The sequence below is a fragment of the Brassica rapa genome, chromosome A10, assembly GCF_000309985.2.
Source record: "Brassica rapa cultivar Chiifu-401-42 chromosome A10, CAAS_Brap_v3.01, whole genome shotgun sequence".
Lineage (NCBI taxonomy): Eukaryota > Viridiplantae > Streptophyta > Magnoliopsida > Brassicales > Brassicaceae > Brassica > Brassica rapa.
This window is the reverse complement of record NC_024804.2, coordinates 15,466,863-15,494,123: the sequence shown is the minus strand read 5'-3', so window position 1 is coordinate 15,494,123 and position 27,261 is coordinate 15,466,863. Positions and strand designations below refer to the sequence as shown.

General features: G+C 38.3%; 6 protein-coding genes and 1 long non-coding RNA gene across 23 annotated transcripts; 2 read left to right on the top strand and 5 right to left on the bottom strand.

The window, feature by feature from the left end:
* The first annotated feature begins 150 nt into the window (after positions 1-150).
* Positions 151-2,571, top strand: LOC103845840. The gene is made up of 2 exons (XR_004452580.1): positions 151-2,067; positions 2,156-2,571. It is a non-coding gene; the product is annotated as an uncharacterized LOC103845840 (long non-coding RNA).
* Positions 2,421-7,635, bottom strand: LOC103845841 (disease resistance-like protein DSC2). Of its 3 annotated transcripts, none has more exons than XM_033282352.1 (5): positions 6,737-7,635; positions 5,381-6,662; positions 5,023-5,304; positions 3,425-4,928; positions 2,421-2,845 (listed from the first exon to the last, which is right to left on the bottom strand). In XM_033282352.1, exons 1-5 carry the CDS (start codon positions 7,207-7,209, stop codon positions 2,685-2,687), a joined length of 3,702 nt encoding a protein of 1,233 aa, XP_033138243.1. In that variant the 5' UTR covers positions 7,210-7,635; the 3' UTR covers positions 2,421-2,684. The 3 variants fall into 3 exon arrangements, with proteins under 3 accessions (XP_033138243.1, XP_033138242.1, XP_018511129.1); XM_033282351.1 differs by having other exon boundaries at positions 2,421-4,928; positions 5,381-5,877; positions 6,034-6,662; XM_018655613.2 differs by having other exon boundaries at positions 2,421-4,928.
* Positions 7,636-9,905: 2,270 nt separating this feature from the next.
* LOC103845839 (40S ribosomal protein S16-3) lies at positions 9,906-10,577 on the bottom strand. The gene has a single exon (XM_009122731.3). It carries the CDS (start codon positions 10,517-10,519, stop codon positions 10,079-10,081), a length of 441 nt encoding a protein of 146 aa, XP_009120979.2. The 5' UTR covers positions 10,520-10,577; the 3' UTR covers positions 9,906-10,078.
* A 122-nt stretch (positions 10,578-10,699) lies between these two features.
* On the bottom strand, positions 10,700-13,124 carry LOC103846209 (anamorsin homolog). Of its 2 annotated transcripts, none has more exons than XM_018655617.2 (6): positions 12,316-13,124; positions 11,876-12,023; positions 11,535-11,701; positions 11,356-11,451; positions 10,985-11,144; positions 10,700-10,900 (listed from the first exon to the last, which is right to left on the bottom strand). In XM_018655617.2, exons 1-6 carry the CDS (start codon positions 12,316-12,318, stop codon positions 10,731-10,733), a joined length of 744 nt encoding a protein of 247 aa, XP_018511133.1. In that variant the 5' UTR covers positions 12,319-13,124; the 3' UTR covers positions 10,700-10,730. The 2 variants fall into 2 exon arrangements, with proteins under 2 accessions (XP_018511133.1, XP_009121362.1); XM_009123114.3 differs by lacking the exon at positions 12,316-13,124 and adding an exon at positions 12,142-12,286.
* A 401-nt stretch (positions 13,125-13,525) lies between these two features.
* On the bottom strand, positions 13,526-17,307 carry LOC103845837 (CCR4-NOT transcription complex subunit 11). Of its 4 annotated transcripts, none has more exons than XR_004452579.1 (12): positions 16,991-17,229; positions 16,649-16,759; positions 16,411-16,497; positions 15,912-15,965; positions 15,610-15,755; positions 15,282-15,432; positions 15,067-15,204; positions 14,554-14,625; positions 14,392-14,465; positions 14,163-14,293; positions 13,929-14,013; positions 13,526-13,768 (listed from the first exon to the last, which is right to left on the bottom strand). XR_004452579.1 is itself a non-coding variant. In XM_009122729.3 (12 exons), the coding sequence occupies exons 1-12, from the start codon at positions 17,138-17,140 to the stop codon at positions 13,671-13,673; spliced, it is 1,308 nt and encodes a 435-aa protein (XP_009120977.1). In that variant the 5' UTR covers positions 17,141-17,307; the 3' UTR covers positions 13,535-13,670. The 4 variants fall into 4 exon arrangements, 2 of the variants coding, with proteins under 2 accessions (XP_009120977.1, XP_009120978.1); XR_628590.3 differs by having other exon boundaries at positions 13,929-14,010; XM_009122729.3 differs by having other exon boundaries at positions 13,535-13,768; positions 14,163-14,304; positions 16,991-17,307.
* A 242-nt stretch (positions 17,308-17,549) lies between these two features.
* On the top strand, positions 17,550-20,605 carry LOC103845836 (transcription factor mef2A). Of its 11 annotated transcripts, none has more exons than XM_033282360.1 (9): positions 17,550-17,921; positions 17,988-18,126; positions 18,241-18,696; positions 18,795-18,901; positions 18,987-19,063; positions 19,361-19,427; positions 19,625-19,715; positions 19,808-19,867; positions 19,962-20,594. In XM_033282360.1, the coding sequence occupies exons 2-9, from the start codon at positions 18,085-18,087 to the stop codon at positions 20,445-20,447; spliced, it is 1,386 nt and encodes a 461-aa protein (XP_033138251.1). In that variant the 5' UTR covers positions 17,550-17,921; positions 17,988-18,084; the 3' UTR covers positions 20,448-20,594. The 11 variants fall into 11 exon arrangements, with proteins under 11 accessions (XP_033138251.1, XP_033138256.1, XP_033138248.1 ...); XM_033282365.1 differs by having other exon boundaries at positions 17,988-18,131; positions 18,240-18,696; positions 18,801-18,901; positions 18,996-19,063; XM_033282357.1 differs by having other exon boundaries at positions 17,988-18,132; positions 18,244-18,696.
* Positions 20,606-20,639: 34 nt separating this feature from the next.
* Positions 20,640-26,176, bottom strand: LOC103845835 (dehydration-responsive element-binding protein 2G). Its single transcript, XM_033282366.1, has one exon. It carries the CDS (start codon positions 21,704-21,706, stop codon positions 20,786-20,788), a length of 921 nt encoding a protein of 306 aa, XP_033138257.1. The 5' UTR covers positions 21,707-26,176; the 3' UTR covers positions 20,640-20,785.
* Between the last annotated feature and the right edge of the window lie 1,085 nt (positions 26,177-27,261).

Here is a 27,261-nt window from a genome sequence, read left to right as displayed (position 1 = left end):
AAATACAGGCTGTATCCAAAGAATTTTCTGAACTTTCTATTGCTTATATTCCTAGATCTTTAAAATTTTGTACAAATAGCCTAGCAAAAGGGGTCCGATCACGCGCATCTCGATCAGCTTTTGTAAACCCTTTTGCACCAAGTTGGCTAGCCCCACAAGCTAGCATGAGGGTGCCAAAAAAGAGAATAAAGTTGAAAGTGAAATAAATATCCCAATGAACAAATTTATCAGAAGTTCATATTTATATAGATGTCTATATGAGATAAACAATTTTTTTTAGACAATTATAGAATGTAATCACGAAAAATCAATCTTAAAATATAGAATTAAAAAAAAAACCATTTAAACAAATCATCAAAATTTTCAATATTACACCAAATAAGAATATAAAGACCAACTATATTCTCTTGTATAATTTGTTGTGGTAAGATTCAAAAAAATTAACTAGTAAGGAAAAATTAGATTTTTAATTCCAAATTTACAGTAAAAACATAACATTTTATAAAACTAAACAATTGACTTAATAGTATAAAAATATGAAAAAAAATCAAAATACTATCTGCGCGTACAAGGACCTAGTATCCATAAGTAGCTTGAAATACAATCTACAAAATCCATTCAAAATTTTTAGAAATCGAATTGGTTATTCGAATTTTTTGGTTCTGAAATGGTAGATATCCGGTTTTCCTAGTTTTGGAAGTTTTTCATTTCCATCACTTGGTTCACCTAACCGATAGCTCTGGAGGATAAGCTCATAACATTCTTGCACACCAAGAAATATATTTTTCAAGAAGTTCCAGCTTAGATACCAAAAGAGATGCTTCTTATTCATCAATAGTTTACAGAGCCGGAACGCATAAGTGATCTCTCTACTGCTCAAATCCAACCATTCTTTAGTGTCCGGAAAACATGGAAATGTCTTGAGGTTCTTGCATCCCAACATGTCTAGTGCTGCCAGACATTGCCACGATTGTTGTAGGAACTTCTGTTTTACTTTTCTTGACAGAGAGAAGTCCAAGATTCGAAGAAACTTCTGGAAAGCTTCTCAACAGTGAGCATTTTGAGAATGCTGAGAGATTCCAAGTAGATACTGGTTGGCAAAGACCTGTACTTTAGGGAATTTTCATTCTCATAAAACCTATACAACTTTTCCTTCTAATCTTTATGAACCTTTCTACGGATATTCACAAACAAATTCTGGATCAGTATCTATTGTTTCAAAACTAAGTTTGCAAAAACAACTCATTTTGTCAATAGGAGTACTGAGTCCTTGAGCCACATTAAAATTGTTTTGGCTCCTGTCGCTGCACCTTCCGTTCCTTGCGTTGCAAGCTTCGCAACTGTCCCATATTTATTCTCCTCTTCCTCTACCACTTCCTCTGTTTCTGTCACCTGTGCTCAGGCAGCACACACGAGCGACCATCGCTAGAGCGACCTCCAAAGCTTCCTCAAACAGCCGTTTCATATATAGATTTCTCACATCTCAATGATGAAACTCGTAGTAAACCGGCATGACTTCAGTTACAAAATGACTGATGCAAAACGTCTTGGCCACTGAAGCTTTGGAACACATGGTGTCTCGACAAATGAGCAATCTGCCATGTGGGAAGCTAAAAGTAATAAGATCTTATTGTTTTGTTGTAAAGGTAGGTTACAATTCTTGATGGATGATACATCTCTAAACTTTAAATTGGCTTATACTCTTCTTAATTGGGTCAAGACTTTGAGACACGCTTGACTTTGTGGCTTTTGTTTGCGTCTACAGACAAGTTTTGAATTGAGTCGTGGAAACAAAAAACAAAGCTTCACTGAGAAAGTAACTATCCGTCAACGTCTGCGGTAACTATGTTTCGAGCTGAAGCTATATGAAGCAACGGAACGTTTGAGTTAATCGAGACATCTCATAGATGGCTGTTGACTTACCATCTATGGGGGTGTACTTTCACTCAACGTCCGTGGTTGGACTATTGCGTCCTCTAAAGGTATTTCATTTAGCTTTCGGGTTTTAAGTTCATACTTGCGTCACTGATGAATTACGTGAAGTGTGGATTATTGCGTCCTCTAAAGGTATTTCATTTAGATTCTTAATATCCTCACTGAGACTGGTTCTTAGCGAGGCAATGATGATTCTTGCTCTTCTTTGTTCATCCTTCAGGGGAAGATATTCAGCAAGCTTGGTGTTTTTAGTAGGGAGCCAAGCCATATACAGCCATCTAGCGCAAAGATTTTCCAAATGCAGATTGGCAAAAAATTATGAAGAGATTCAGTTTTAAAAGGAAAAACCCAACTCGTATATGAGCTTGATCCATTAGCTCTCAATAGCTGTTTGTTTTCAGTGGCCACGATGACCCTACTTCCGGAACCAAAACCACTGAGATTGCTTCACCAAGGCATCAAGTTGTTCTATTTTCTCAACATAATCAAGAACAGCTTTTAGATCCAGCAATCTTTCCTTTACCAAATTTACAACCATGCATATTTTAAGCTTATGAACAATATAACTTGAGACAGAAATTGTTCTTACAAACACAACTTTGCTATTACTGCTAAAGTCCAATTATTTTCTTGGAACCTGAATAAACTCCAGACTGAGTGTCCCCTGGGTGTTTAGATTGAGCTCTCTCCTTGGAAAATTAATCTGCACAGAATCACAAAATATATAACAATATGACAGTTTCCTATATCTACAGAAGGCTGAACCTCATTCGTTTCTTGCTCCTTGTCTCTGCATCATCATCACGTCTAGATTCGTCTCTTTCTTGAGTTTTATCTACATCATCCTTTATATCCTCCTCAACCCCATTATTATCACCATCGCCAGCTTCATCATCCTCATCCTCATCACGTCCAGATTCTTCTTCGTCCTCCAAAAGTTGTACACCACAAGCTTTCACTTTCCATTTCTTATAAAAGACTTTGAAATGAAACACAAGCTCGCTGAAAGTAGCTTCTTCAGCTTCAGGGAGATCCTGGTCTAGACAGAAAGAATCTTCAAATGTATACAGACGTTCCTCCCATCCACATATATAAGGCATGTCGCGCTGCATTGATCCATATTGGACAGTGATGCCATTTTGTTTACCCCTAAACCTACAAGACACACGCATCGAATACTTCTTCTCCTCTCCATGGTCATCAACGTCATCAAAGAAATAATTAAGGCGCCAAGACACAATGTCTTCATCATCCACGAGATTAATATTTCCTCTTGACAGCAAGATGCAAGCTTTGAATCTAAGGGATGGAGGAAGAGGTCCTGGAGTCTGATTGATCTTTAGGAAACCTGAAGTAGCTCGGTAAGTGAAGTGTGCAGGCACTTCTACACCAGGTACAAGCATAAATTCATCATCATCACTTTCAACTTCGTCACCATCATCATGATCAATTTCAACTTTGTTCTCATCATCATCATCATCATCATCATCATCATCATCATCATTGGCTGCATTTATGTCAATAATAGAATCAGGGAACAAAAGTCGTACACCGCAGCCTTTCACCTTCCAGATGTTACCATGGACTAGGAACTCAAACAGAAGCTCGCTCAAGGTGGCTTCTCCAGCTTCAGGGCAATCTTGGTTTAGATTAAAAGAATCTTCAAATATATACAGATGATCTTCCACTTCTTCAAATCTAAACGGCATATGGTGCTCATTTGATCCATATTGGATAGTGAGGCCATTCTGTTTACCAATGACGTTACAAGACACACCATCCTTGTGCGTCGTGAAACCCTCATGGCATATTGACAGCAAGACACAAGCTTTGAATCTCAAGGATGAAGGAAGAGGTCTTGGAGTCAGATTGATTGTCAGGGAACCTGAGTCAGCTTGGTGAGGGAAGTGTTCGGGCACTTCTTCACCCGGTAAGAGTGCATATTTGCAGTCTGATGTGTGGATGAGCCTTCTCGCGTTTCGACTCAGGCCATAACAGCCAGCAAAGTTTAGGCAAATATTTGGATTATGAAAAGAAGAATCTATTATCTCTAAGCATACACAGTCTTCTGCATCTAGAGACAGAAGGGAGTCTGGAAGCGGTGGAAGTGCTTCGAGCACTCTGAATCCTTTGACGTCAAGCTTAATGAGCCCCGAGAGACGTGTGATGCAATCTGGAATAGTGTTGAGACCATAACTCCGTAAACATAATGACAGCGCCTTCGCGGGTAGACATCTCGATAAAATGTAGTCAACCTCTAAGTCTGATGCTAATATCCAACCTGGCCACCTGTTACGGTCCCACTCGATTACTGCTTCAAATAAGTCAGGAAAATCTTCAAATTCATCGTCACCCCGATCATGATGCTCACTTTGGCCAGTCTTACGCAGACCAAGAAACTCTAGATTCTCCAACTTGGAAATATTTGGAGATATCTTTTTCAGCTCCTCGCATCCATACATAACTAGTCTGCGCAGATGAGACAGATTCTCAATCCATGGAGGAATTTCCTCTATCCTTGTCTTGCACAACAACAAGACTTCAATGCTGTCAGGAACATTTGGGAACTCCTTGAGGTTTCTACAACCAGACATATCCAATTTATTAATATGAGCCAAATAAGATTTGATTGATAATGGCACTTCCCGTATCGCAGTCCCTCTCAGATCGAGTCTTTTCAAACTCGAGCAACCACTGAGTATTTCTAGATTCAAGCAACCAGTGAGTTCTTTCAAACCCGTGCTCTGAGAGAGATTCAGTTCCTCGAGATTGATTAAACTACCCATAGAAGAGGGGAGCTCCTTCAAAAGACAGCAACCGCTAAGTATGCACCTTTTAAGCTTAGTGGCATTGCCAATAGTGCTTGTGAGCTCTAACAAACCTTTGCACTCGTGGAGATCTAGTTCCTCTAAACTCGTTGCATTTGTGAGATCTGGAATCTCTTTCAGACACCAAGACTCCCTCAAAACCATCCGTTTGAGCCGCTGGAGAGGCTATACAAAAAAAAGAGATAAATCTTTAGAGAAATGACTAATCGTGTTTTACAGGCAATACAATACAAGAAAAAGTGCTGACTATTTTTTTTACTTTGATTCCATCCCAGAGCTTCTCAAGTTTGCTGTATGTCATGATAAGTTCGACAAGAAACTTGCCAGAGAACTTGGAAGGCAAAAATGTCAATGGACAACTGGGCCACTCTAGAAGTCTGAGTTTGTCGGGAAGACAGCTGAGGCCTTCGGGTATGCGCACGTTCCTAGAGTCGAGTACTAGAAGCTGGAGATTCTTCATCCCTTTGAAGGCACTTTTACTTATTTGGATATTCTCCTCTCCCCATGCTTCTAGCTTTATGCCTAGAATTTCTCCAGTACCCTAGAATAGATTATTCAAAAGAAGTTAACCTCAGCTTAAGAAAACCGAGGAGACAGAAGACTAGAGAGAAACTTACAGTATCTTCATCTTCAAGTAATTCAGAAATATCCTTTGTATCCATCAAAAACTGTCGCTTTCCAATTTCCTTCGTCTTTTTCTTGACAATATCTCTCCCCATTTGTTGCAGTAATGTGTGCATCTTAACGTATCCGTATCCGAATACTGTGTTGATGGATATGAGACTTTTCTGCTCTAAGTTCTGAAGCCCATGGTCTACATCCAAATCACAATCTTCAAGAAAACGTTTAACGCGATCAACTGTGAAACCAACAAAGAGACATGCAATATACAGAAAAAGAGCTCTGTCTTTATCATAACTTAAGCCGTTGTAGCCAAATATTAGAATTGATTCAATTCCTTTGTCAAGGCTAGACTTGAGCCTTGGTACTGCACTTATCCACTCGTCCCTGGACTTTCCTCGTAAAGACGATCCTAACACTCTCAGGCCTAGAGGAAGATGACCAGTAAGTCCAGTAATTCCCCAAGCAAACTCATAAAAATCAACATATTGAGTTTTCTGATAAGCCGACTGAAATTTACAATAATCGGAGTCACCGAGAGAAGTCATCTCATTACTTCCACTGACATACTCAATAAAAGCTCTGAACTGAAAATAAAAAAAGAATCGGGTATGCAAAGCTCTGATAATGCTAGGACCATAATCTATAGACTTTTGACCGAAAGCATATTGGCAGAAGATCTGAAACGCCTCAACTTCATCTGGAAGTTTCATATCGTAAATACATTTGATGCCTTGTGCCTTGAGAAGGTTTCTATCTTCGGTTGTAATGATAATAACACTACCGGGACCAAACCAATCAGCCTTTTTTGCCATTGCCTCTAGTTTCAACAAGCAGTCCATTTCATCAAGAACAATCAACACTTTTTTGCCTCTCAGCCTTTGTTCAGCCACTCCCAAGTGACCAACCTTACTATCCTTTTGGTTGAAAAGCCGAGACAATAATTCTTTCTGACAATCCAACTGATACTTGTGATGGGAGCCACCGAGAGAAGGCATCTCTTTACTTCCCCTGATATCCTCAATAAACGTGCTGAACTCAAAGTCACGAGAGAACCGGTCGTACAAAGCTCTGGCAGTGCTCGTCTTACCAATCCCAGTAGGACCCACGACCCCTATGAACTTAACTTTAGCATCTGAATGTTTGCTCAACAACGACATTATCTCCTTGATACGAGCTTCCATGCCAACAAAGTCATCAAAATCTTTTGATGGTGTAAAACCCAACTCATCCATAAGATCTAAAGCAATTTTGCTGATCAAATCAGCTTCACTGTGCCTAACAAAAAAAAAACAGACATCATCAGAAGTAGGTACAGATAATAAGTCTAGTGAGAGTACAAGTGGACGAACCATCTGCTAGAGTCGTAACCAGCTATATTGGCTACGTCCACCAAAGCTCGTCTCCATTCCTTCTTCATCTTTTCTTCTTTTCCCACACAGGTTCTGTCAAATCCCTTTCCGAAATCTCCGGTCTGCTTCCTGACATCAGATGGATCCACTCCGTAGAAAATAGTTATCACTTTTTTTTGTTGATCCTTTTCTCTCCACTCCATGATCTCCACCAACTCATCCAAACACCATCTCGAAGAAGCGTAGTTACGGGAGAGTAAGACAGTGGCAATTTTTGATTCTCTGATCGCTTTTACGAGCTCGGGACCGATAGGTTTGCCTCGATCGATCCCGTCATCGACGAAAGCTTTGATTCCCTTGCTTCCGAGCTCTTTCAGAAGGTGACTAAGGAAGGTTTTGCGCACGTCTCCTCCGCAGAAGCTCGGGAAGACATCATGCGTCCAAGTGAGAGAAGAAGAAGAAGAAGCAGCCATGAATTAGAGATTAGATGCACTTAATTGGATTTTGGAGGGCAGGGGGTTTCCGGTAAATCGTGGAAGTGTTCGTCTACAAATCGTTGCCGGCGAGACTCCCGCTAAGTTCACTTTTAGATTCACTGACGGACGGGGAAGATTGTGCCGTACTCTTTCTAAGCTTGGAATCTGGGCTTGGCCCATTACTTGATATCTGGAGGCCCGATTGATTTTGCCACCAAAAGTCCTTGTCCATGAAGATTGATTCAGACCACCTTTAGTTTGGTCGTGATCTGGTTGGCTAGTATATTTTTTTAAGCTTTTTTTTTCCTTTTCATTTTTAACTCAACAACAACTTATCATTGATCCAATTCAATGTCTTACAGATGACTTCTCAACAAGGCTCCGGTATGCTCTTGCGCTACCCAACCTGCTCCACCTTGATCCCTCTCCTTATTCCAGGAGCCATCAGTATTGCATTTTATCCACGATGGAGTTGGTGCTATCCATTTCTTTTCCGGTTCCTCTGTTGTGGTTGTTTTCACCACTTTACTTTAGCCTCTTCTCTGCATTTTCATTCCTTCACGTCATCCCACACCTTCTCCACCGTTGCAGGAGCTTCATAATCTTTTCCCATGAATATAAATTTATTTCTATTCTTCCACAGCAGCCATGGTGCAAGATCCTCTTCCACTTGATCCATTGGGTATGCTTTTTTTAGATTTAAGACCCAATGAATGTTGGAAAAGAGAGAATCCGCCCATGCACCTGGAGGGGGAGTGTGAACGTTTGCCTCTGCCCACATCAGTCGAGCATAATGGCACTGGAAAAGTAAATGATTGAGGCTTCCATCTGCCTCACCACATCTGTTGCATCGTTTGTCTTTAGCAATGTGTCTATGCACCATATTCTCTGCTACCGGAAGAGCATTGCTAAGACATCTCCACAAGAAGTGTTTGACCTTTGGACTGATGTTTAAGCTCCATACTCGTTGATAGATTGCATCTAAGCTTGGCCGTAGCACTTCTTGCTTCTCATTATCTATAGACAGCACTTCCATTTGGACCCAATACACATACTTCACCATATAATGGCCTGTTTTTGTGTATTCCCAAGAGTATGTATCCTAACTATTTCTTCCTGCTGGCCATTAGATCAGTATATTTTGTATCAACAAGACCTTATTTTGGTGAAGCTCTTTTTCCAAAAAAAAAAAAAAGACCTTATTTTAGTGGTTCCATCATTCCCTTTATGTCTCTTCACCAGCAAGTACCGAGTCCTTGAGCCACTTATTTGGGCCCCTGTTATTACACCACCTGATCCTTGCATTGCAAGCTTCGTAAAGGTCCCATATTTATTCTCCTCTTCCTCTGCCACTTTCACTTTCAGTCTACTACTACTCTCTCTGTTTCTGTCACCGGTGCTTCTCAAGCAACACACTCGAGCGACCATCGCAAGGGCAACCTCGCAAGTCCTTGAAGAACCGGTGGATTCCTCAAGATACCGAACAGATCATCGATAAACCCTAAATCATCCGTTGTGGAAGGACAACGTTGTCAAGACAGATAACATCAGATTCTTATTGTTTCCTGATTTGATCATATATTGGTCAGAGCGGGAATCACACCTTCTGAAACCGCCTTTTCCCTGTTCTCCAATACGTAAAATAGAGTTGGAAAAGAACGTAATATGCTTCGTTGGTGGCTGACAGATCACCTTCATTGATAACATCTATCAAAGCCTTGAATGTTTCTGATGAGTTCCCTATGATGATCTTGTTAGAATCAACGAGTGAAAGTGGCCCTAAAGTCAGCGCAGAGAGTCTTCTTGTCTCATCAGTCCCCTGCTTCAAAGAGTGGGATCACAAGAGGGTTTTGATCGATCCATTACTGTAATGTTCTCCTCAATACACGAGATGTTGACCAATGTCGGCGACGATTTTATCTTGAAGCTCAAGGTTCGAGTCGACCTCCTCGCCGAAAGCAGAGAGAGAGAGTGAGCTACCGTGTGATGGAATCAGGGATCTAAGCTACAAAGAAGGTCCGGACATTGTTAAATCTCTTAAGCTTCGGGGCACAAGAAGACGAATCTGCCATGTGGGAAACTAAAAGTAATAAGATCTGTTTTGTTGGATAGGTAGGTAAGTTACGATTCTTTATAGATGATACGGGCCTGAACTTTAAATTGGCTTATACTCGGTTCTTATTTGGGTATGACTTTGAGACACGCTTGACTTTGTGGCCACTGTTTGCGACTACAGAAAAGATTATGGGATTCAAGAACGAGTTTACTTTCGACAAAGGTTCCCGTTTATCAAACGTTCCATTTGAAACGTCTTTCAAATTTAGTTAACATTATTATACATGGTTTTGTCAACAGCTTTATTTGAAGAAATTTCTTTAATTGTCGGTGAGTTCCTTTCCCTTAAATCATGCAAGCTACATCATAGAATCTGAGACCAAAAGTTCTCTACGTACTCTACTCGACAGCAAATGAAGAAACTTGAAATGTTCAACCAGGGGTGGAGATATAAACTAGCACTCAATTCTTACAGACAATGTCACCGGTTTCAGATGTCCGATACGTTATTATATAATAGTCATATCAACAAGCCACAGACATCTAAGAACTCAACAACAAGCCCAAGCATTTCAAGCGCAAATGCAGATTATAAGTAATTAATCTAATCATTGATCAAAATTTCAGGACAAGCGAAATAAATATTAAATCTTTTCTGATATCAAAGAAATAAACATCGTCAAACATAATCCAAATAAAGCAAAAGAACTGAAAAATGACAATCTAAAAGTCTCACAACTCCATCATACTCATCACTCCCAACAAAAAAACACAAACCTTGCAACGATCCAAACAAAAACAAACCAAACTCTTAACGGTAACTCTTCTGGAAACGAGAACGAGCACCACGACCACCAAACTTCTTCGGCTCGCACCTCCTCGGATCCGCCACAAGCAGAGTCCTATCATACCTAATCAGAATATCCTTCACCTCCTTCTTCGACTGCTCATCAACATACTTCTGGTAAAACGCCACAAGAGCCTTAGCGATACTCTGACGGATGGCGTAGACCTGGGAGGTGTTACCACCGCCATTGACGCGGATCCTCATGTCCACGCCTGCGAAACGGTGCTTCCCGAGGAGAAGGACCGGCTCGAAGATCTTGAACCGGAGGATCTCGGGGTTGAAGAGCTCGATCGGGCAGCCGTTGAGCTTGATCTGACCGCATCCGCGTTTGCAGTGGGTGACAGCCACTGCTGTCTTCTTACGCCCGAAGCATTGAACGGATTCAGCAGCTGGTTTGGTCGCCATGGTTAGAGGAGGATTCTGCTATTTTGTCTGCCGCTAAAACCTAACTCGTATAAAACTTATGGTTATATAGTAGTGTATAAAAAAACTAGGGCTTCAGCTCTTAAACGCAGCGTTTTGAAACGAAATGATAAAAATTAAATTTAAAATGAATATTCCACGTCACTGGAAATGATTTTCAAAGAAATTTTCAGTCTTTTGTGGATCCAAAAAATTAATGCATACAGAGAAAGAGATGAGCAAAGAAGTTTACGCTGCCACATGATGATTGTGGGTTCTCAATTTGATCCTCTGTGAGGCCCAGCTTCACAGCTTTCTCCTCTATTTCAGCTCTACCACAGACGCAGTTCTTGCAAGCTTTTTTAGTGGTCTCACAACCACTGACTGCAAAAAAAAGAAAGGCAAGACATCTTACACACAAGGAGTGGACAAAAAATAACAAAGGCCATATGGGATGCGTTTACTTACCAGCAGGAAGTTGTGGCTTCTTCAAGTCCTCCTCTGTCAAAAGAGAATCTTCATCAATAAGATCCAAGTCATCGTCTAGATTAACCTTAGGAAGAGTTTTTGCAGGCTTTTTGAGAGCAAATGATGAACCAATCTTCCAAGAAGGTTTCTTAGCCTTAATCTGCATTTAACAACATATTCCTCTGTTATACGCTTGAGCCAATGTGAGAGCATATATGAAACTCTCAGTGATAAGTAGTATGAAGATCTTTTATCCTTAATGGTTAAAGGCCAAGAATAAGCTTGAAGCAGATTGATATTTGGACGAGCAAAAAGTTTTTCATATGAAACACTGGAAAAAAAAAGAAGAAGAAATGTATAAAAGTGCTCACCCCACCGGATAAGCTGAAGTTAGGCAGCTTGATTGATGTCAAATCAAGAGACTGTGGCTCCATAAAACCAGCCAACGTCACTCTCCTTTGAAGGGTCTGCAAGGAAGATGCCATACTATTAAGCAAGAACAAGATCAAAGAAACTCCCCCATTATACAGACCAAAGACACAGCACAAACCTGTTGCAACTCTACGTTTTCACCCTCCGAATTGGTGCACACAAAAACAGAACCACCAGGCTTTAAAATTCTTGAGAACTCGCCATATATTTTATCACTAGGGAACTCAGATGTTGTGGAAATGGCTAAAACAGTGTCCACTGAGGAAGAATCCAAAGGAACCTGACCTGTAAAATTAGTGAGAAGACATGAATCATCATCCTCTCTACGTCAATATTCAGATTCAATCATATGCTAATTACAGCTTAACTAAGCAATCAAACCACTATTTTTAGAGCCTGACTGAAGGTTAATAGATAAAAGAAGGAGAAAGTAATGAGGGAGGGGACTGAGATTGTTACTTATTGTGGAGGCTTGAGTAATAATCATAGGATCACAACGTTCGACCCCTTCCTTTCCGACAACTTTCATCACAGTTAAAACAGAGCTAACAGGCAAGACAACATCATCCGTCACAGCCAAAACAGTTGTTTGAGTTCCCATCGAATCCTACAAAACAACAAAAGACCAAATATTGGGTTCAGGAAAAGAGATAATATTGAAAACAAAAATTCCACAGCTCACTAGAAACACCAATGCTAACAACTTTGATTAGTGTTTAACAAACCTAAACGAGATATGATCAGCCCATAGTTCTTATGACATGCAAGTGAATTAACAGAACAAATAAATCGATTCACCCAATCCAAACCCCACAGAGAGAGAATTTCTGAGAACGCATGCGAGTCGAAAATACTACAGAGAAAAGTAGATTAAACACGAAAAGAAAGGTTAAACTCACCATATCAGATAGAAATCTCTGTAAAAAGACCCTAAGATCTCACTCTATCGCTCTCTGTAAAATAAGTGAAATCAAATCTTCCTTCCCCTCAGATATTTATAATATTTTTTGGGGGACTTCCTTGGTTCTTCAGCACAATAATGCGGTTTGGTCAAACCGGATGGGTTTATGATTTTCTAACTCCCCGGTTCATGCATGGTAAGGTGAATATTGATTTTTATGAAGCTACTGCTGTACTTTAGAGAGCATATGTTCTATGATAATTGGTAGACACTGGAGTTACTTCCACAACCATAAACTTCATTGTCATAGGACAACGATCTTCAGCTTTTCTCTAACCTAACACGTGGTAACAGTGCCCCGCTCTGTTTAATGGCACAAGCCGTTTTGTCTTCCAGAGGACAACGAGCTTTTAGCATAGAGGAGAGACATGGTTATGGTTGTTCAGCTGCCGAGCTTTCTTCATCCCTTCCAACAAATTAAACCTTCCCATCCCCTTCCTTACGCAGAAAAAGACATTCAAACAGAGAATATTATAATGTTGCTGAGACATGACAGTAGCTAAGCAAAAGAAAGCAAATTCTGATTGGAGAGTTTGAGGATTCCTATGTTTTTAATTCTTAAAGTGTCTTTTTGTATATTGGAATCGTATTTTTAAGTATTACTGCTGTAAATTATGATTCAGTTATAGAAATGAACTACATAATTTATCTCTAAACTCATATTAACTTTTTTGTGTTACATTTTCTTAGAAAGAGTAAAACGCATCATTGTAAGCTCCTTGCAATGAATGGCAGAGATATCTTAAAGAACATAAAATGGTTTTGATCCTGAAGCTTATTTATTTATATTTTTCCGAAATTGTTAACATGCCAAATCTTTGAGACGAAGCATTACATTTGTTTCTTTTAAATGAAGCAAACTGGATGACGACTAAATCATTCTTTAATGATTCCGTTACCTTGAGCATTTGTTATGTTGGAAAACTTAAATACAACTTTATCAAACACAAGGAAGTTTACGTATTGGACACAAGATAAGTCAACATGTTATTTTGTAGCTTGATACAAATGTAACTAGATCTCTGGTTAATCTCCAACCAAGGCCAGAACCAGCACATGGTATCCTTGCTTTAAGCAAGTTCTGGTACGATAAACCAATGAGATACCAATGTGTTGGCAAAAACATAAATTCAGAACATAAAAATATTTTGCTCAAGAAAAAAGAACATAAGAATCTAATAAACGAGAATTGTTTTGGATTTTTTTTTAAAGTTAGCTACAAAATAAAGAAAATTAGAAATATAATGGAAACGAAGATGGTGAGAAGAAGAAGAAAAAGAAAGAGTCCATGAATCATTCCAATGTTTTCAAGAGCCTGAAGAGACCAGCCGCTTCACGAATCCGTGAAAAGTCAATGCAGAAAGCTTGAACTTCTATAAATAGATCCTTCACTGTTTCCATTTACAAAGACAAACAAATAATCAAGATTTATTTCATTTGAAACACATTACCGTAATGGTAGACTATATACTGAGTCTTAAATATTTCTCTTGCGAATGTCTGTGCTATTGGCAAAGCAAAGTTAAAAATTTGATGCGAATGGTTACATACCGTCGATGATGTTGTTACGAATTAAACTTTGCAAGAAGACGCAAACAAGTCGAACAAGCCTATTCTGCATGTACTTGTCTTGCTGCTACACATTGAAAGCAATATATTACTATATAAAAGAAACAACCATATACAAGAAAAGTACAAATCGTAAACCAACAAATCCAAGAAGTCAAGTATTTAACACACTCACAGAAGTTAAAGAAAAAACAAATGAATGCTTTGTTTTAATACCTTGGCGTTCTCACAAGACGATATGCAATTAGTGATGTACATGCGAATAAATTCCTTGGGAAGCTCAACTGCAGTTGTGAGCCTGTTCACAACTTCCATCGAGTGCAAGCTCATGTCCATACTTACAAGAGCTGTGAAATAGCTGCAGAAGCATTCTCAGATTCCGATTTTCAAAATAAATACCTTTTCAAAGACTGTAAGTAATGGAACTGATTAGGTGATGACTTACTCAACAATCTCTGGGGAGTTAATCAACTTGGTGAGGATCTCAACTGCTATTTGAGGATTGTGCTCTACTAATTGCTGAGAATAAGAAACAAGGTCACATGATAGAAGAGATCATACGAGAGAAAAATGGGGAAAAAAACCCGCTAGATATTAAATCACCTACCGGCAGCTTCCGTGGAGTTATTCCACAGTGATAGACAAGCTTTGCATCATTTGCCAATGCTGTAGTGATGTCCTGCCAAACAAATGAATAAAAGTTTGTTGTTTTCTTCACTCCGAAGATCCACAATTTCAAAATTTATACAAATATAAGGGCAAGGCCGATCAATTAAATCATCACTGTCACTAGTTTATCTATTGCATGGTTATTTTCCATAAACTCTATTGCAGTCAGTTCCCTCTTAATATCCTACTGGGAGAGTAGATCTTTTAATTCAATGAGAAAAGGTTAAAGTGATACCACGACTTCTCTCTCAGAAATCAGAACTAGAGTATGTCTGCCCTAATATGGCTGTCTTTACAATCTTTAAAACTTTTGCATGTGTAGTAACTGTCCCATTGCTATATTTTATTCTTATTAGCAGTAAAGAAAGTTAAGCAATGATGTTATTCATTAGAGCAGGTCACTATGTGTATGACTCTACGCACATATGAAGTATTAGAGATCAATACACACCTCTTGCTCCGAAGGTGAAAGTGTCACCTTCAAACCCTTAACAAGTAAGTCCCTAACTGTAGCGCCTCTGCTAGTGTCAGCACACATTTTATCGTCCCAAATAAGCTCATGCTTATTATCAGGATCAATCCATAGCAACTGTAAGAAGTTGAACCAGTAATGGTCAGTTGGATAATTTTCTAAACCGGTTAAAAAATGGTTAATCTTAGCCCTACCTCGCTCTGATGAACTGGGTACCTCGGAGGACATGGACGGATCCACCTAGGAGCTAATCCCCCGGTTGTCAGACTACCCAGTATTCCAGTCACGGCCTCATCTCTATCACCACATCCAATTTTGGGATTCCCACCAGGTTGCACGTCAAACCTACAAGATTATTCGTCTTAAAGATCATCCATAAAATCAACTCAAAATTGGCACATGATGATATAGCACGGAAAATTAGGTTGGGCGGAAAAGTGAAAGCTTGTTAGAGATAGATAAGAGTCAAAACAATATAGCAGCTACAAGAAATGGAATCCCATAAACTCATAGGTTACGTACTCTGGAGAGTTAGGATCGCACCCACGAGGAACATCAGGATCGTGCAAGAGCTTTTTGACCGCATAGTCTGCAGCTATGTGACTAGATGGTCCAGAACCAGCTTTGTCGCCATACTCTCGTTGCAGCTCTCCAAGCTCCGGAAAATCCTGACAGCACGTCACAGTACTAAATCACTCACAAGAAAATATCCTCTAAAAGTTCTCCAAGTAGTGTTAGGCATGATAAAGGAACAGTTTCGACGAAGATAAATGAAACAGAGATATAATTAGAACATATGATGTCTATGCGTCAACCGCTCTTACATGAGTTGAAGGATCAAACGATTTGATGTAATCAACAGCTGACAGTTTGAGAATCTGCAAGAGAGCAAACCACCATTACTTTAATCGATCGTGAATATTTTAATTAGCATCCACAGGTCACAGCGATCATAAAATTATACAAATCAGGACCTTAAAATAATATCCAAAACAAAAGAAGGCTAAGAATATGCCTTACTGAAGTAATAATGGATTTGATTTATGAAAAACATAACTGATCCAAGCATACAAGTTTTCACCAAGGAAAACAACAGTCTTATAGAATGCATAATATCCCTGGAAATCATAGTTCTAAACCATATATAAACAACGTTGAGAGATATTTCAACTAAGCATAATAAATATGGACATTGTTGGTCCACAGGACCATTACGAAACAGGAATCATTGAGTACATAACATCCTTCAGAAGAGCACAACTTTTGAGTTTACATTGAATTAGCAAAAAAAAAAAAAAAAGCCGGCAAACAGCTATATCGTACCTCTTTAGATTTGTTGTAGCTATTCCATTGTAAGAGGTGGAGAATAAATGCTCTCTCATGCTTTTCCACTTGCTCATTACAAGCAGCCTACAAAAGGCAATAGACATATTTATTCTTTCACATGATGCTACGACGCAAAACATGTTTGCTTAAATATAAAAGGTCAAACAAATCAACAGAGCAGGTAAGGACTCAGGTGCATATATAACATAGTAGACTCGCGATGAAAACTGCTTACATTCATCATATCAGATACGAACGGGTTTACAGATGGTTTCTCGGAAGGGTAACACTGGTACATGATAGCAAACGCAATTATACGATCAGTACTCCGGAGCAACATCAGATCCTGAAAAAAATTGAACCAAAACCACATTTTCGATTAGTACCAATCTGAGAATTTGAAATTACAGTGTATCCAACGAGTGGCACAGTGAAGGAATTTCATATCCAAGCCTGTAGACACATAATTAAAATGAAATCCTAGATTCAAATCAAAAACCCCCAAATCTCGCTACCGTCACACGGGGCCGAGCAACGGGAGGAAGTTCAAAGGAAGAAGAGAGGCGAGAGCACGTGCCTGTAAGAGCAGTGAGAGGGAGTTGCAGGCAGTGAAGCGACGATCGCGTGGGAACTTGGAGTTGAATTCCGCCACGACGTCTTCGATTGGCCGGAGATCGGACTTGAGCAGGGACCACACAGTCGCCGTCTCTTCCATATTCATATTCATTGTTAGATCAATCTCGCGGCGCTTAGAGCCTTAGATTCTCTATTCAATCTGTTTGGATGGATGCTTTTTGATTTCAAAGTTTCTTCCTCTCTCCTCTATATTACTGAGATTTAACCTTTATACTTCTTCTCCACTCCGAAGGTTTGAGTCCTTATAGTTTCATTTTGGTAAATAAGTGGTCAGAGTTTTCAATTTTGTTAATTAATCTAATATCTATTTTGACTATATATGTTCAGAGATTTTTTACCAAACTAATTATCTTTTGACATATATTTTAGGAAGGATTCAAAAAATATAATCTAAGAAAATATTTTCTTAGATTTGGAATTATGAGTTCAAAATTATGGTTTAGAATAGTTAATGATTTAGGAAAACAATAAACAATTAAAAATTTAATTATAATGTTATTAAGATGATAAATTTCATTTAACTATAGGTGGTATGTGGTTGGTTTAGATTGGGGTATATGAAGCCCAAGTGAAACAAGACTATGACCCAAACCAATAGCCCACTGGATGTCCTAGATATAATCCAGAGCAATAGCCGAGTCTTACCATCAATTTCACAAACGGGTCAACATTTCAACCCGCGTAACCGGTTCGTACCGGTTGGTTCACGGTCCAACTAAAGAGAACGAGACAGACAATTTTTTTTTTGTCAAGACAGACAATAATATATTTTATTTTTTAAAAGTCGGAGCATAATTAGGTTTCGTCTTCTTCTTGTTTCACTAGAACTCAGCATAGCTCCACCGCCAACGAAATCCACTATTCAAAGGTAACCAATTTAACTCCCCAAATCATCGTCCGGTTTGATTTCGACCTGATTGTACCTGTTCTTACTTACCCCATCGTCTCGATTGTTTTCACAGCGCAGAGACTTAAGCTTCATTAGTAGACCTAAAACCCTAAACCCTACTAAAGCGAAACCGTTCTCAACGGAGGATGCGACCTCACTACAACCGCCCGCAGCGACCGCAACAACAACAACAGGTCTCTCTCTCTCTCTCTCTCTCTTTCTTTCATTACATCAAAACATAACTTTTACTACAAAAGCTAGGATCTTTGTGTCGATGTCTCTGTATTTGTTTTGTCTCTCCGCAGAACAATGGGTACCCTAATCAACAGCATAATGGGTTTCATCAGAACCCAGGGATGATGATGAATCCACAGATGATGATGATGGGTAATCCAATGATGATGGGTAATCCAATGAACAATATGCAGAACATGCCGCCGCCAATACATCCCCAGTTCTTTAACAATATGCCTCAACAACAACAACAACCGCTTCACCAGTTTGGTTTCCCCAACCCTATCAACCAGCTGCTTCCAAACCTCTTGGGGAGTCTTCAGTTTGCTGCTGCTAATAACAATCTTATGGGTGGTGGTGGTCACTCAATGCCGCCCAATTATTTCCAGCCTTCTGGTTTCACTTCTCAGGCACAGCTTAATTCCTATAATAACCCCCCTCCTCCGTATTCTCCTCCTACACCTCAACAACATCAGAATCACCAATTAGGGCCTCCAGGTTTCTCAGAGACACCACGACCACAGGTGATACTCATTGCTCCTTGTTTTATCCCTGCTCTCACTCTTGAGCGAGTTCTAGTACTTCTTGTTATTTTTTTAGTTTAACTTGAGCTTCCCCGCAGGTGCAGTCTTCTGTAGGAAACGTCAACAACACCAACAATTTCAATTCGAAAGGGAATGATTTTCGAAATAATACAAAACAACAAAATTTCAGAGGCCCTGGTCAAGGGTAAGTTCCTACCACGTTCTCCCGTTTTAACTATTTGTTACCTATAAAAAATCTTGTTTTTATATGTTTTCTGAGTTGCTGTTAGTTTCCACAGATCTCAGTCGTATCAAGGAGACAATGCAAAGAAAAAGTTTGGGTTCAACAAGAATAATAAGGGAAAAGGTTAGTCCTTTCCCATCTAAATAATATCTCTGTTTTGGAATGATATATCAGTATTTCTTGGAAAATGTTACTAGGGCAAAGACAGATGTTACTTGATAAATTAGGATTAAGATAGAAAATTTATTTCACACTTTTATTTATTTCAAGTTAGTAGTGCTCTGTGCAAGTGTTTTTATTTGCCAGTATATCTGTCTTTCCTATCTCAAATTTACTAAAATTGAGAATGTTGAAGGTGTTTGCTTTAGTTTTTGTATTTTTTTTGTATTTGATCTAATCAGTTTCTGACTTTAATTGCAGGGAAGAATAAGAAGATGGCACCTAGGGTCTTTGGATCTGATGCTGGTAACGCTGAAGAAACGAAAAGGTAGTGCTAGGCACTTTAATTTATGTTTCATTGAATCTCCTTTTGGTTTCCTGTATCCACGTTCTTAAAGCATTCTGATCCATACAACTGTTACTATTGATTAGAATCAGTTGTGATCATTTCTGTTCAAGTTTATGTTAGGTTATGGTTCCAGTTTTTAATACTGTTCTTTTTTTTTGGTTTTTGTCAATGAGAAGACCGTACATTCCGAACTATCCTCCAAAAGAAGTTCAGCAATGGCGTCAAGCTCGGCGTAAGAATTTTCCAACGAAACTCAACGTTGAAAAGGTTAGAGTAGTCATCCCTCTCTCACCGTCTTTGATTCGTTGAAACTCACTCTCTTGAGTGAAAATATTGAATGCTAAGTTGTCTATTTGCAGAAAGTAAAGAAAAATGATTCAAACGGCAGCCTTGACGATGAAGCAAAGCTGCGTCGTCAGGTACTTTTTATTTTGGTCTTCCCTCTTTCACTTATTAGGCGCAATATTTTCCCATAGTCTAATCATAATATACGTTTTATTGTTTGCATTGCAGCAACTCCGGGAAGTTTTAGCAAAGCAGCGTGAGTTAGGTGTTGAAGTAGCAGAAGTTCCTTCACACTATTTATCCAATCCAGTTGAAGAAGTTAGTGGAGACAACAGTGGACAGTTCCAAAACAAGGATGGCAAAAAGGGAAGATTTGGACACAGTAAGAGAAAATATGGTGAGAAAAACAAGTTCAATAAAAAACAGAAGTTCCAAGACCAAGATTCATCTCAAGAATCTTCCGTGACGACGAGGAAACCTACATTGCTTGAGAAGCTCCTAAGCGCTGACATAAAGAGAGACAAGATCCAGTTATTACAGGTCTTGCGCTTCGTGGTAATGAATTCATACTTCAACGAGTCGCCGGAGGACCCTCTGAAGTTTCCTTTGGTTATGGTAGAAGAAACTGATTGTGAACATGCTGAGGACGTTTTATCCGATGATGATGTGGATGAGAATGGTGATGATGACTCATGTGATGAAGTTTCTGATTGATAAATTTTAAGTTCTAAGTTTGTGCGCTCGAAAACATGGCAGAGTCTTTAAGATTTGCGGTATCAATCCGTGTTTCTTTTTTGAGAATTTCTGTGTAAAACATGATTTAGAGCTAATACAACCATCCATGATTTAGTAAAACATTCATTATGAATCTATTAATTTTCTTTTTACAATATCGTTTTAAGAAACTTTAAAACATGCTCAAACCTATTTATACACATACTACATGCCAGTAGGGAAAAAGTATGTAACAATTATTTAATCCTAAGATATCAAACTTAAGAGATAAATTATAATAAATAAATAATGACAGTGACAGAATAAGCAAAACTCTCTCAGAACCAATTCCATGCATGTTGAAACTCATCACAACACCAATTCTTGAAGTCTCCGTTCTTGCCAATCAACAAGCCCAAATCATCAATCTCCAAAAGATTCTCCATCTCCAAATACCCTGTTTCCTCCTCCACCTCCGGCCTATGCAACCCTTCTCCAGCGTCACCTGACTCACCACTAGGAGCCGACACACTCTCCTTATTGTCCGACGAGCCACAAGATGATGACACGTCATATTCAATCTTATTCTCTTGTTGTCCCGCAAGAAACCTAGACCAAACTCCATTTGATGATCCGTAGTCCGAAGGAGTCATCATCAAGTTCTGAGGTTTCAACTTCGTCGAAAACGTCTGGCCGCCACTACCACTCGCAGCATTAACACTTTCTTGATCTTGTGAACTACTTCGTTTGGGTAATAACCAAGAAAGATTTGACCCACTTGAAGATACGTACCGATTAGAATTATGATAATCATCTTCTTGTAGAAAACTAAAACCTCCCGACCACGAACCACGTGCCTCATTTGACGTACCGAGACCAAGCTCCAACCCACGAACCGTGTCGAACTTATATCCCCAAGAACCTGACCCGTGGCCAGAAAAAGACAAGTTCCTATTTACACATTGCTTTTGTTGTTGTTGTTGTGGGTGCAACAAGTTGAGTTTAGCCTCGTGTCCATACAGTTTCTTAGCGGCTTCATCGTACGCCATGGCGGCTTCCACTGAGGTATTGAAAGTGCCGAGCCATAGGCGGGTGCCACGATTAGGCTCACGGATCTCAGCGACCCATTTACCCCAAGTCCGTTGCCTAACTCCACGGAAGGTACACGTAGCGTTCTGTGGACCGCCTTTGCCTTTCATACAACCTTTTCTAGATCGTCCCATGTTTCGCTTCTTGGCCGGAGGTTGCTCTTCTTCCATGGTGGTGTGTTCTTTGAGGGCTGGTTACTAATTTCAAACTAAATTGGTAATGAATGCGGAAACTGAAGCGTACGTTTATATATATATATATTCATGGACACGTCATGAGTATACGTATTCTTACGTGGCATGTGTATGAGTTTCTACGTGTGAGTATATGTATACTAAGGAATCTCGTTTTATTTATTTCACGTCTCTGTCTCTGTGTTACAAGAAAGCGACCCCCGACCACTGTTTTGATTATCACTCACGCGAGTTCTCTCTAGACCATTATGCTTACAAAAGTAAAAATTCGATAATATGACTTAGTACTCCGTAAAATTCGGTTTCCCGTACTTTATTTTACTTCCATTTCCCATACTTTCATATATAAATTTGTAGTATAAGATGAATGATTTCATTTGAATATCTGAGTGATGACAAAACACTATAATTTAACTTAGATTACATTCATATCCGATTCTATCTTTTTCTATTCTGCAACACTTACGATTGTAGGATTTTTGTTCTTACTTAGGTTATAAGTTTCGCCGTTTAAGTTTCAAACAGGTACTTCAATTTTGTTTCAAGATATGTATAACAATAAGAAATAACAAAAATAAATAAGGGAGAGAGTATCTACGTACACGCAAAAATGGAACATGTCATACTTGTATACGACGTGTCAACATGATGGACGTCATGGCAAACGACTTGGAACACATGGCTCAACCATTCTTTAGGTGCTTCGGCTCGAAGTACCTAATTTTCTACCACTACTTATTAAACCTTTTATTCACTTCCTTCTATTTCCCTTGCTGAACAAAGCAAAACATCAATTTCTTAGTATTTTAACAGTTCTTGAAATAGTTGATTTCTGCCTAGATTTACTTTACATGCTGACCAGGAGAAGACATTTATTCTATTTTCGCTTACATAGGGGTCGTAAAATGATCAATACACGTTGAGTTACAGTTTAATTTATGATTAAGATTTTTAAATATGACCTAATTTTGCAGAAAAATCTATTAATTTATATTGTATATTAAAAAAATATTGGGAATTTAGCTATTTGTTCTTTTTTTTGGTAAAAATGTAAAAATATTATCACCAATTTTCAGATTTTTGACAGAAATACAAAGACAACAAGAAGTGGATGAAAGAAAATAAAACTAAACAATGACTCGATCTAGTGTAAGCAAGACCGACACAACATGACATAAGCCGGAAACAGAGGCCTCAACTAAACCGCACAGCTGCTTACCGCAAAAAGAAAGGCTACAGTTAAACCGAGACACAGAATCCAGTAATTTTGGCCTCCCCGATGATCTGTTCTTAATGATCTGGCCCGACCAAGAACAGCTCGCAGAAGACGGCATTCGCATCCACCATCCGGAAACCAGCCACCCCCACTGGTCAAGCACTAGCTCCAACAAACCGAGCATTTATTCGTGATAAAAAAAGATTACAAGACACAGCCCAAAATCAATTGCAAACTGATCCTGAACCCAACGTTTACTAAACCGTCACGGCCACTAAAGCAATAGCTCGTAAACGGCCTTTCACCGTAGATACAGCACGACTCCACCGGAGCCTTGATGGTCACATCCTTGTAATCAAGCAAGAAAGCGGAACCTGGCAAAAGCCACCTCACCGGCTTCAGACAGAACATCAAAAAAAGCAAAGAAGATAGACCCCTACCGACCCGAGAGGATCGGAGCCAAAGCTGCGCAGAATCCACTCCACACGCGCCGCCAACCGGGAGAGAGTGAGACGTTGACCAGACTACCCCACCATCCCACCAGACATGCGCACCCGTCGAGAACCGAAGGATGTTGCTTCAACCTCCAGACGCTCTGAACCCCACTGGTCAAGGAGCCGCAAGAGACGACGGAGAAGATGTCATAAGCCGCAGAGTCACCGGAAAACTCCACGGAGGAAGCCGGAGAAGACGAGGGCAGAGAGGACAGATCCATCCACAATGAAGCCCATAACCGCAAGATCTGGAAGATCCACCTCTGAAGCTGATCCACGCATCTTCGCCACTGACAAGCTGACCGGAAAGAAGAGAAAATCACCGGTTTAAGCAGACAAGCTCCTAAACGCCGACTCCACTGCAAACACCCGGCCTATAAACCTCACCCTCCTTCCAGATCTATAGCCTCCACCGACTTCAAGGACCACCACCGGCGGATCTGAACAACGATTTTGCCATAGAGGACCAGAACTTAGACATATCGGCTTACAGAACCGGAGAAACAGAGGAGCAAACAGGAAAAGGAGATAAGGGAGAGAGAGGCTCCGCCTACCGGCGAGGCGCACGGCGGCGGAGGAGACGCGTTTAGGTTTAGGAGAGGGTTAGGGAGATGCGAGAGGTAGAGAGAGGTTTTTGTAGCTATTTGCTCTTGCAATCATGAAGTCTTTTATAGTTTCTTTTTAACTTAGGAAGTTAAACATGCAGCCTTATGTTTGTAGTTGGTGTTAGTGTTAAAGACGATCAGAATATAAACTACGCATTGAATCGGTTGAGTTACCAACTTCGGTAACAAAATTGTAGAGAAAAATGTGTTCACTCGGGTAAATCCGTCATTATGTTAATTATGACTTCATTGTAAATATAAATCTCGTTGTCTACTTACTACAAATCTGTCAATGGCTCTTAAGATGCATGAGAAAGAACTAGTAGTACTAAAGTCTAGTAATATGATGAGTAACGGAGAAAAAATGAATACTTTATAAGATAGTTAGCTGCAATGAAAGTTTTTAAGGGGAAGTCTTTAAAAATAAATAATTAAATAATCAGTGAATTTTATCAAAAAGTAAAGATTCAATCCTTAAAATTTTTAAATAATAATTATTTTTTAATGGATTTTTGTACTATTTGCGAGTTTTCACGATATGTGACGATCCGTGATTGATTGATATATTTTTTTTTAAATCTGAAAAAAGTTAAAAAATTAAAAAATTAAAATACATTTTTTTTAAAAAAAAATTTTGGATAATACCATTGCTGCTGCTCTTAGAGTCTATGATGGGTGTCACTCTTTCATCGTTGATAGTGCGACACTTGCTTTCCTCTATTCCCCTACTTCTTGGAACTGATAAACTAACATGCAAATGGAAATTCGGAAATAATTCTATATTTAATTTTTAAAAAAAATTGTTAAGATATGGAACGAACATGGATTGGTTTGAATTCATGATATTTCTCGAATATCCTGCATGGAAAATAAGAAGATATCGTAACATATAATAGTTTGACAAAAGACATGAAGCTTATAAAACTAGCCAGTACACTATATTAAATTGTGATTTGTGAATGTACTCTGCTTTAATTGTATAAACAAAATCAGTTTTAACGTGGAAAATCGAAACTAAATTAATCATTTTAAGAAGTTGATAAAATACGTAATATGGATTTTTAGGTAGTTGAATAAAAACTATTATTTAGGATTTTGAAAGAAACATCAAAACTGCTACAATCATTTCTCGATTAGTGAATAAATATCTTGTGTGAAATTCGAGATCAGTTCAATCTAATTAAAAATGAGAAAAGAATGTTAGTAACGAGTAAATGTCTTTTTTTTTTCTTGATCCGCTTAGTTGCAGAATCAAGCCATAGCATGTGAATCTTTCGATATCCTAGTGAATTTAGAAGTCTATATATATGTATTGTTTGGGCTCCAAATGAGTTCATTGCTTTGCTTAGTGTTTGTTTGTTTGTTTTGGTCCCAGTGATTGTTTTTGGCCCAACGTTTGGTACTTCTGGAAGTCCATTGTCCTTGTAATCAATCAGGCGAGGTGGTCATTATATTACTTGATTACACAACCATTTATTTGAAGTTAAAATAGAAAATTCATAATTTGTAGTATATTTCAGTCTAGTTGAAGTTATATCTAAAAAGTACATATATTCTAGAAAATACTTATTTACATGCACATTAAACCTAATTTAGTATTGTTGAAGTTCAACGTAAGAAAAATATTACAGAATCTGGTGACGGAGTTGGAAGGTTCCTACTCATTACATAGTGCTTTATGAACCGGAAGCATCTAAAGTTGTGGTTTGAGCAGAGCCCGAAAGACAGACATTATAATAACTTATTTTGTTCATGTTGACCATCGGATGAATATTTATATTGCCTTATTTTAATCTTATCTAATCCAACAACCTTTCTCTTTGTAATTTATATCCAATATTTGCTATGGACGATGGATCATTAACCCAAAATATTATATCAACTTGCTTCTGATACATATACATTTTTAACTGAGCTGGGATTAAACTCGAACGGATATATATATATATATATATATATATATATATATATATATATATATATATATTGACCCAGCTGAGCTATCTATAAATGTTAATATAAAAACCATAATTTAAATTAGTGTTTGAAATTGAGCTTTGATTGTATTTTTCTTATATATATTGAAAAAAAAATTATAATAGTTATTAGAAAATAGTTTAGTAAAAATCAATTTTGAATATATGTACATTTTTGAATAAATTTTTGATATAAATTAATTTTAAATTATTATTTTGATTTGAACTATGTATATCAAGTAACATAAGCCCATAACTTTTTAATATAATATACTGGAATTTTAAATTTTTTTAATAAGATAAATTTATTTTTTAATATACTGCTATTTATGTTTTCAAATAATATTATATATATTTATTTTTGCTATTTATATTGTTAGATAAAAGTTTAAAGTTCTTCTACTTTAATAAGATAGATATATTTTAGCCGATGGAATTAAATACTGTTAAGTTGCACAAAACCAAAAGGGAATATAAGTTTTAGCAAAATGACAAATTCTGATTGTTTACCACTTTGAATTGGTATGCTAATAATTCATCTGTTTAAATTGGTTCGGACATCGCATTCAGAGTGTGTAGTTTATAGGCATATACACAAAATAATAACATTTAGTAAACTTAGGTGCATATGTCCGCAATCAAAGATGCCACGTGGGATAAACAATCAAATTTAGATGATGGAACTACAAAACCTGAATCGACTGAGAGACCCCAAGGAAAGATATTAAACTGATGATTAGATTATTATTATAATCATGTCACTAAGTTGATCTGCCTCGTGCATATCCACTAGAACTTTAATTACTAGATCTTTGTAACAGAAGCAATGTCATAAAAGGGAAGAAAGGAGAAAAAAGAAAGAGTGACAGATGAAAACATTGAAGGAGTGTCATAAAAGGGAAGAAAGGTTTAGTTAGTTGGGTAGGTCTCTCTATTGTATTTATAGTTCTCCCTTGCTTCGGTTTCATTTATTTCTCTTAACTTTATTTTAATCAATAGCATTGCTTTACTCTCACACACACATGTATAAAATGAATATTTTCTCTTTTCGTTACTTTTTTCTTCTAAGAAAGAAAATACAACATGTAAAATATATGTATTTCTCCATATATAAATATCAAACCGATGCAGGGCAATGATGAATCTTGATTTGATCTTCTTCTCGAAAACCTCATTGCTTCCGCTTCTTCTCTTCCATTTCCATATTTTTTTTTTTTTTTGATTAACCTGGGGGTATCCC

Excerpts from the sequence above, each read along its gene's own strand:
- LOC103845841 (XM_018655613.2), bottom strand. The coding sequence starts at position 7,209 with ATGGCTGCTTCTTCTTCTTCTTCTCTCACTTGGACGCATGATGTCTTC. Across the intron at positions 5,305-5,380 it reads TACTTGAAGATGAAGATACT|GGTACTGGAGAAATTCTAGG; the intron begins GTAAGTTTCTCT and ends AATCTATTCTAG. Across the intron at positions 4,929-5,022 it reads AGCTCTGGGATGGAATCAAA|CCTCTCCAGCGGCTCAAACG; the intron begins GTAAAAAAAATA and ends TTTTTTGTATAG.
- LOC103845839 (XM_009122731.3), bottom strand. The coding sequence starts at position 10,519 with ATGGCGACCAAACCAGCTGCTGAATCCGTTCAATGCTTCGGGCGTAAG.
- LOC103846209 (XM_018655617.2), bottom strand. Across the intron at positions 11,702-11,875 it reads TACTCAAGCCTCCACAATAA|GTCAGGTTCCTTTGGATTCT; the intron begins GTAACAATCTCA and ends CTAATTTTACAG. Across the intron at positions 11,452-11,534 it reads AAAACGTAGAGTTGCAACAG|ACCCTTCAAAGGAGAGTGAC; the intron begins GTTTGTGCTGTG and ends TCTTCCTTGCAG.
- LOC103845837 (XM_009122729.3), bottom strand. The coding sequence starts at position 17,140 with ATGAATATGAATATGGAAGAGACGGCGACTGTGTGGTCCCTGCTCAAG. Across the intron at positions 14,626-15,066 it reads TTTCACCTTCGGAGCAAGAG|GACATCACTACAGCATTGGC; the intron begins GTGTGTATTGAT and ends TTTGTTTGGCAG. Across the intron at positions 14,305-14,391 it reads AACTCCCCAGAGATTGTTGA|CTATTTCACAGCTCTTGTAA; the intron begins GTAAGTCATCAC and ends ATGCTTCTGCAG.
- LOC103845836 (XM_033282355.1), top strand. The coding sequence starts at position 18,085 with ATGCGACCTCACTACAACCGCCCGCAGCGACCGCAACAACAACAACAG. Across the intron at positions 18,697-18,794 it reads CAGAGACACCACGACCACAG|GTGCAGTCTTCTGTAGGAAA; the intron begins GTGATACTCATT and ends GCTTCCCCGCAG. Across the intron at positions 18,902-18,986 it reads TTCAGAGGCCCTGGTCAAGG|TTTCCACAGATCTCAGTCGT; the intron begins GTAAGTTCCTAC and ends AGTTGCTGTTAG.
- LOC103845835 (XM_033282366.1), bottom strand. The coding sequence starts at position 21,706 with ATGGAAGAAGAGCAACCTCCGGCCAAGAAGCGAAACATGGGACGATCT.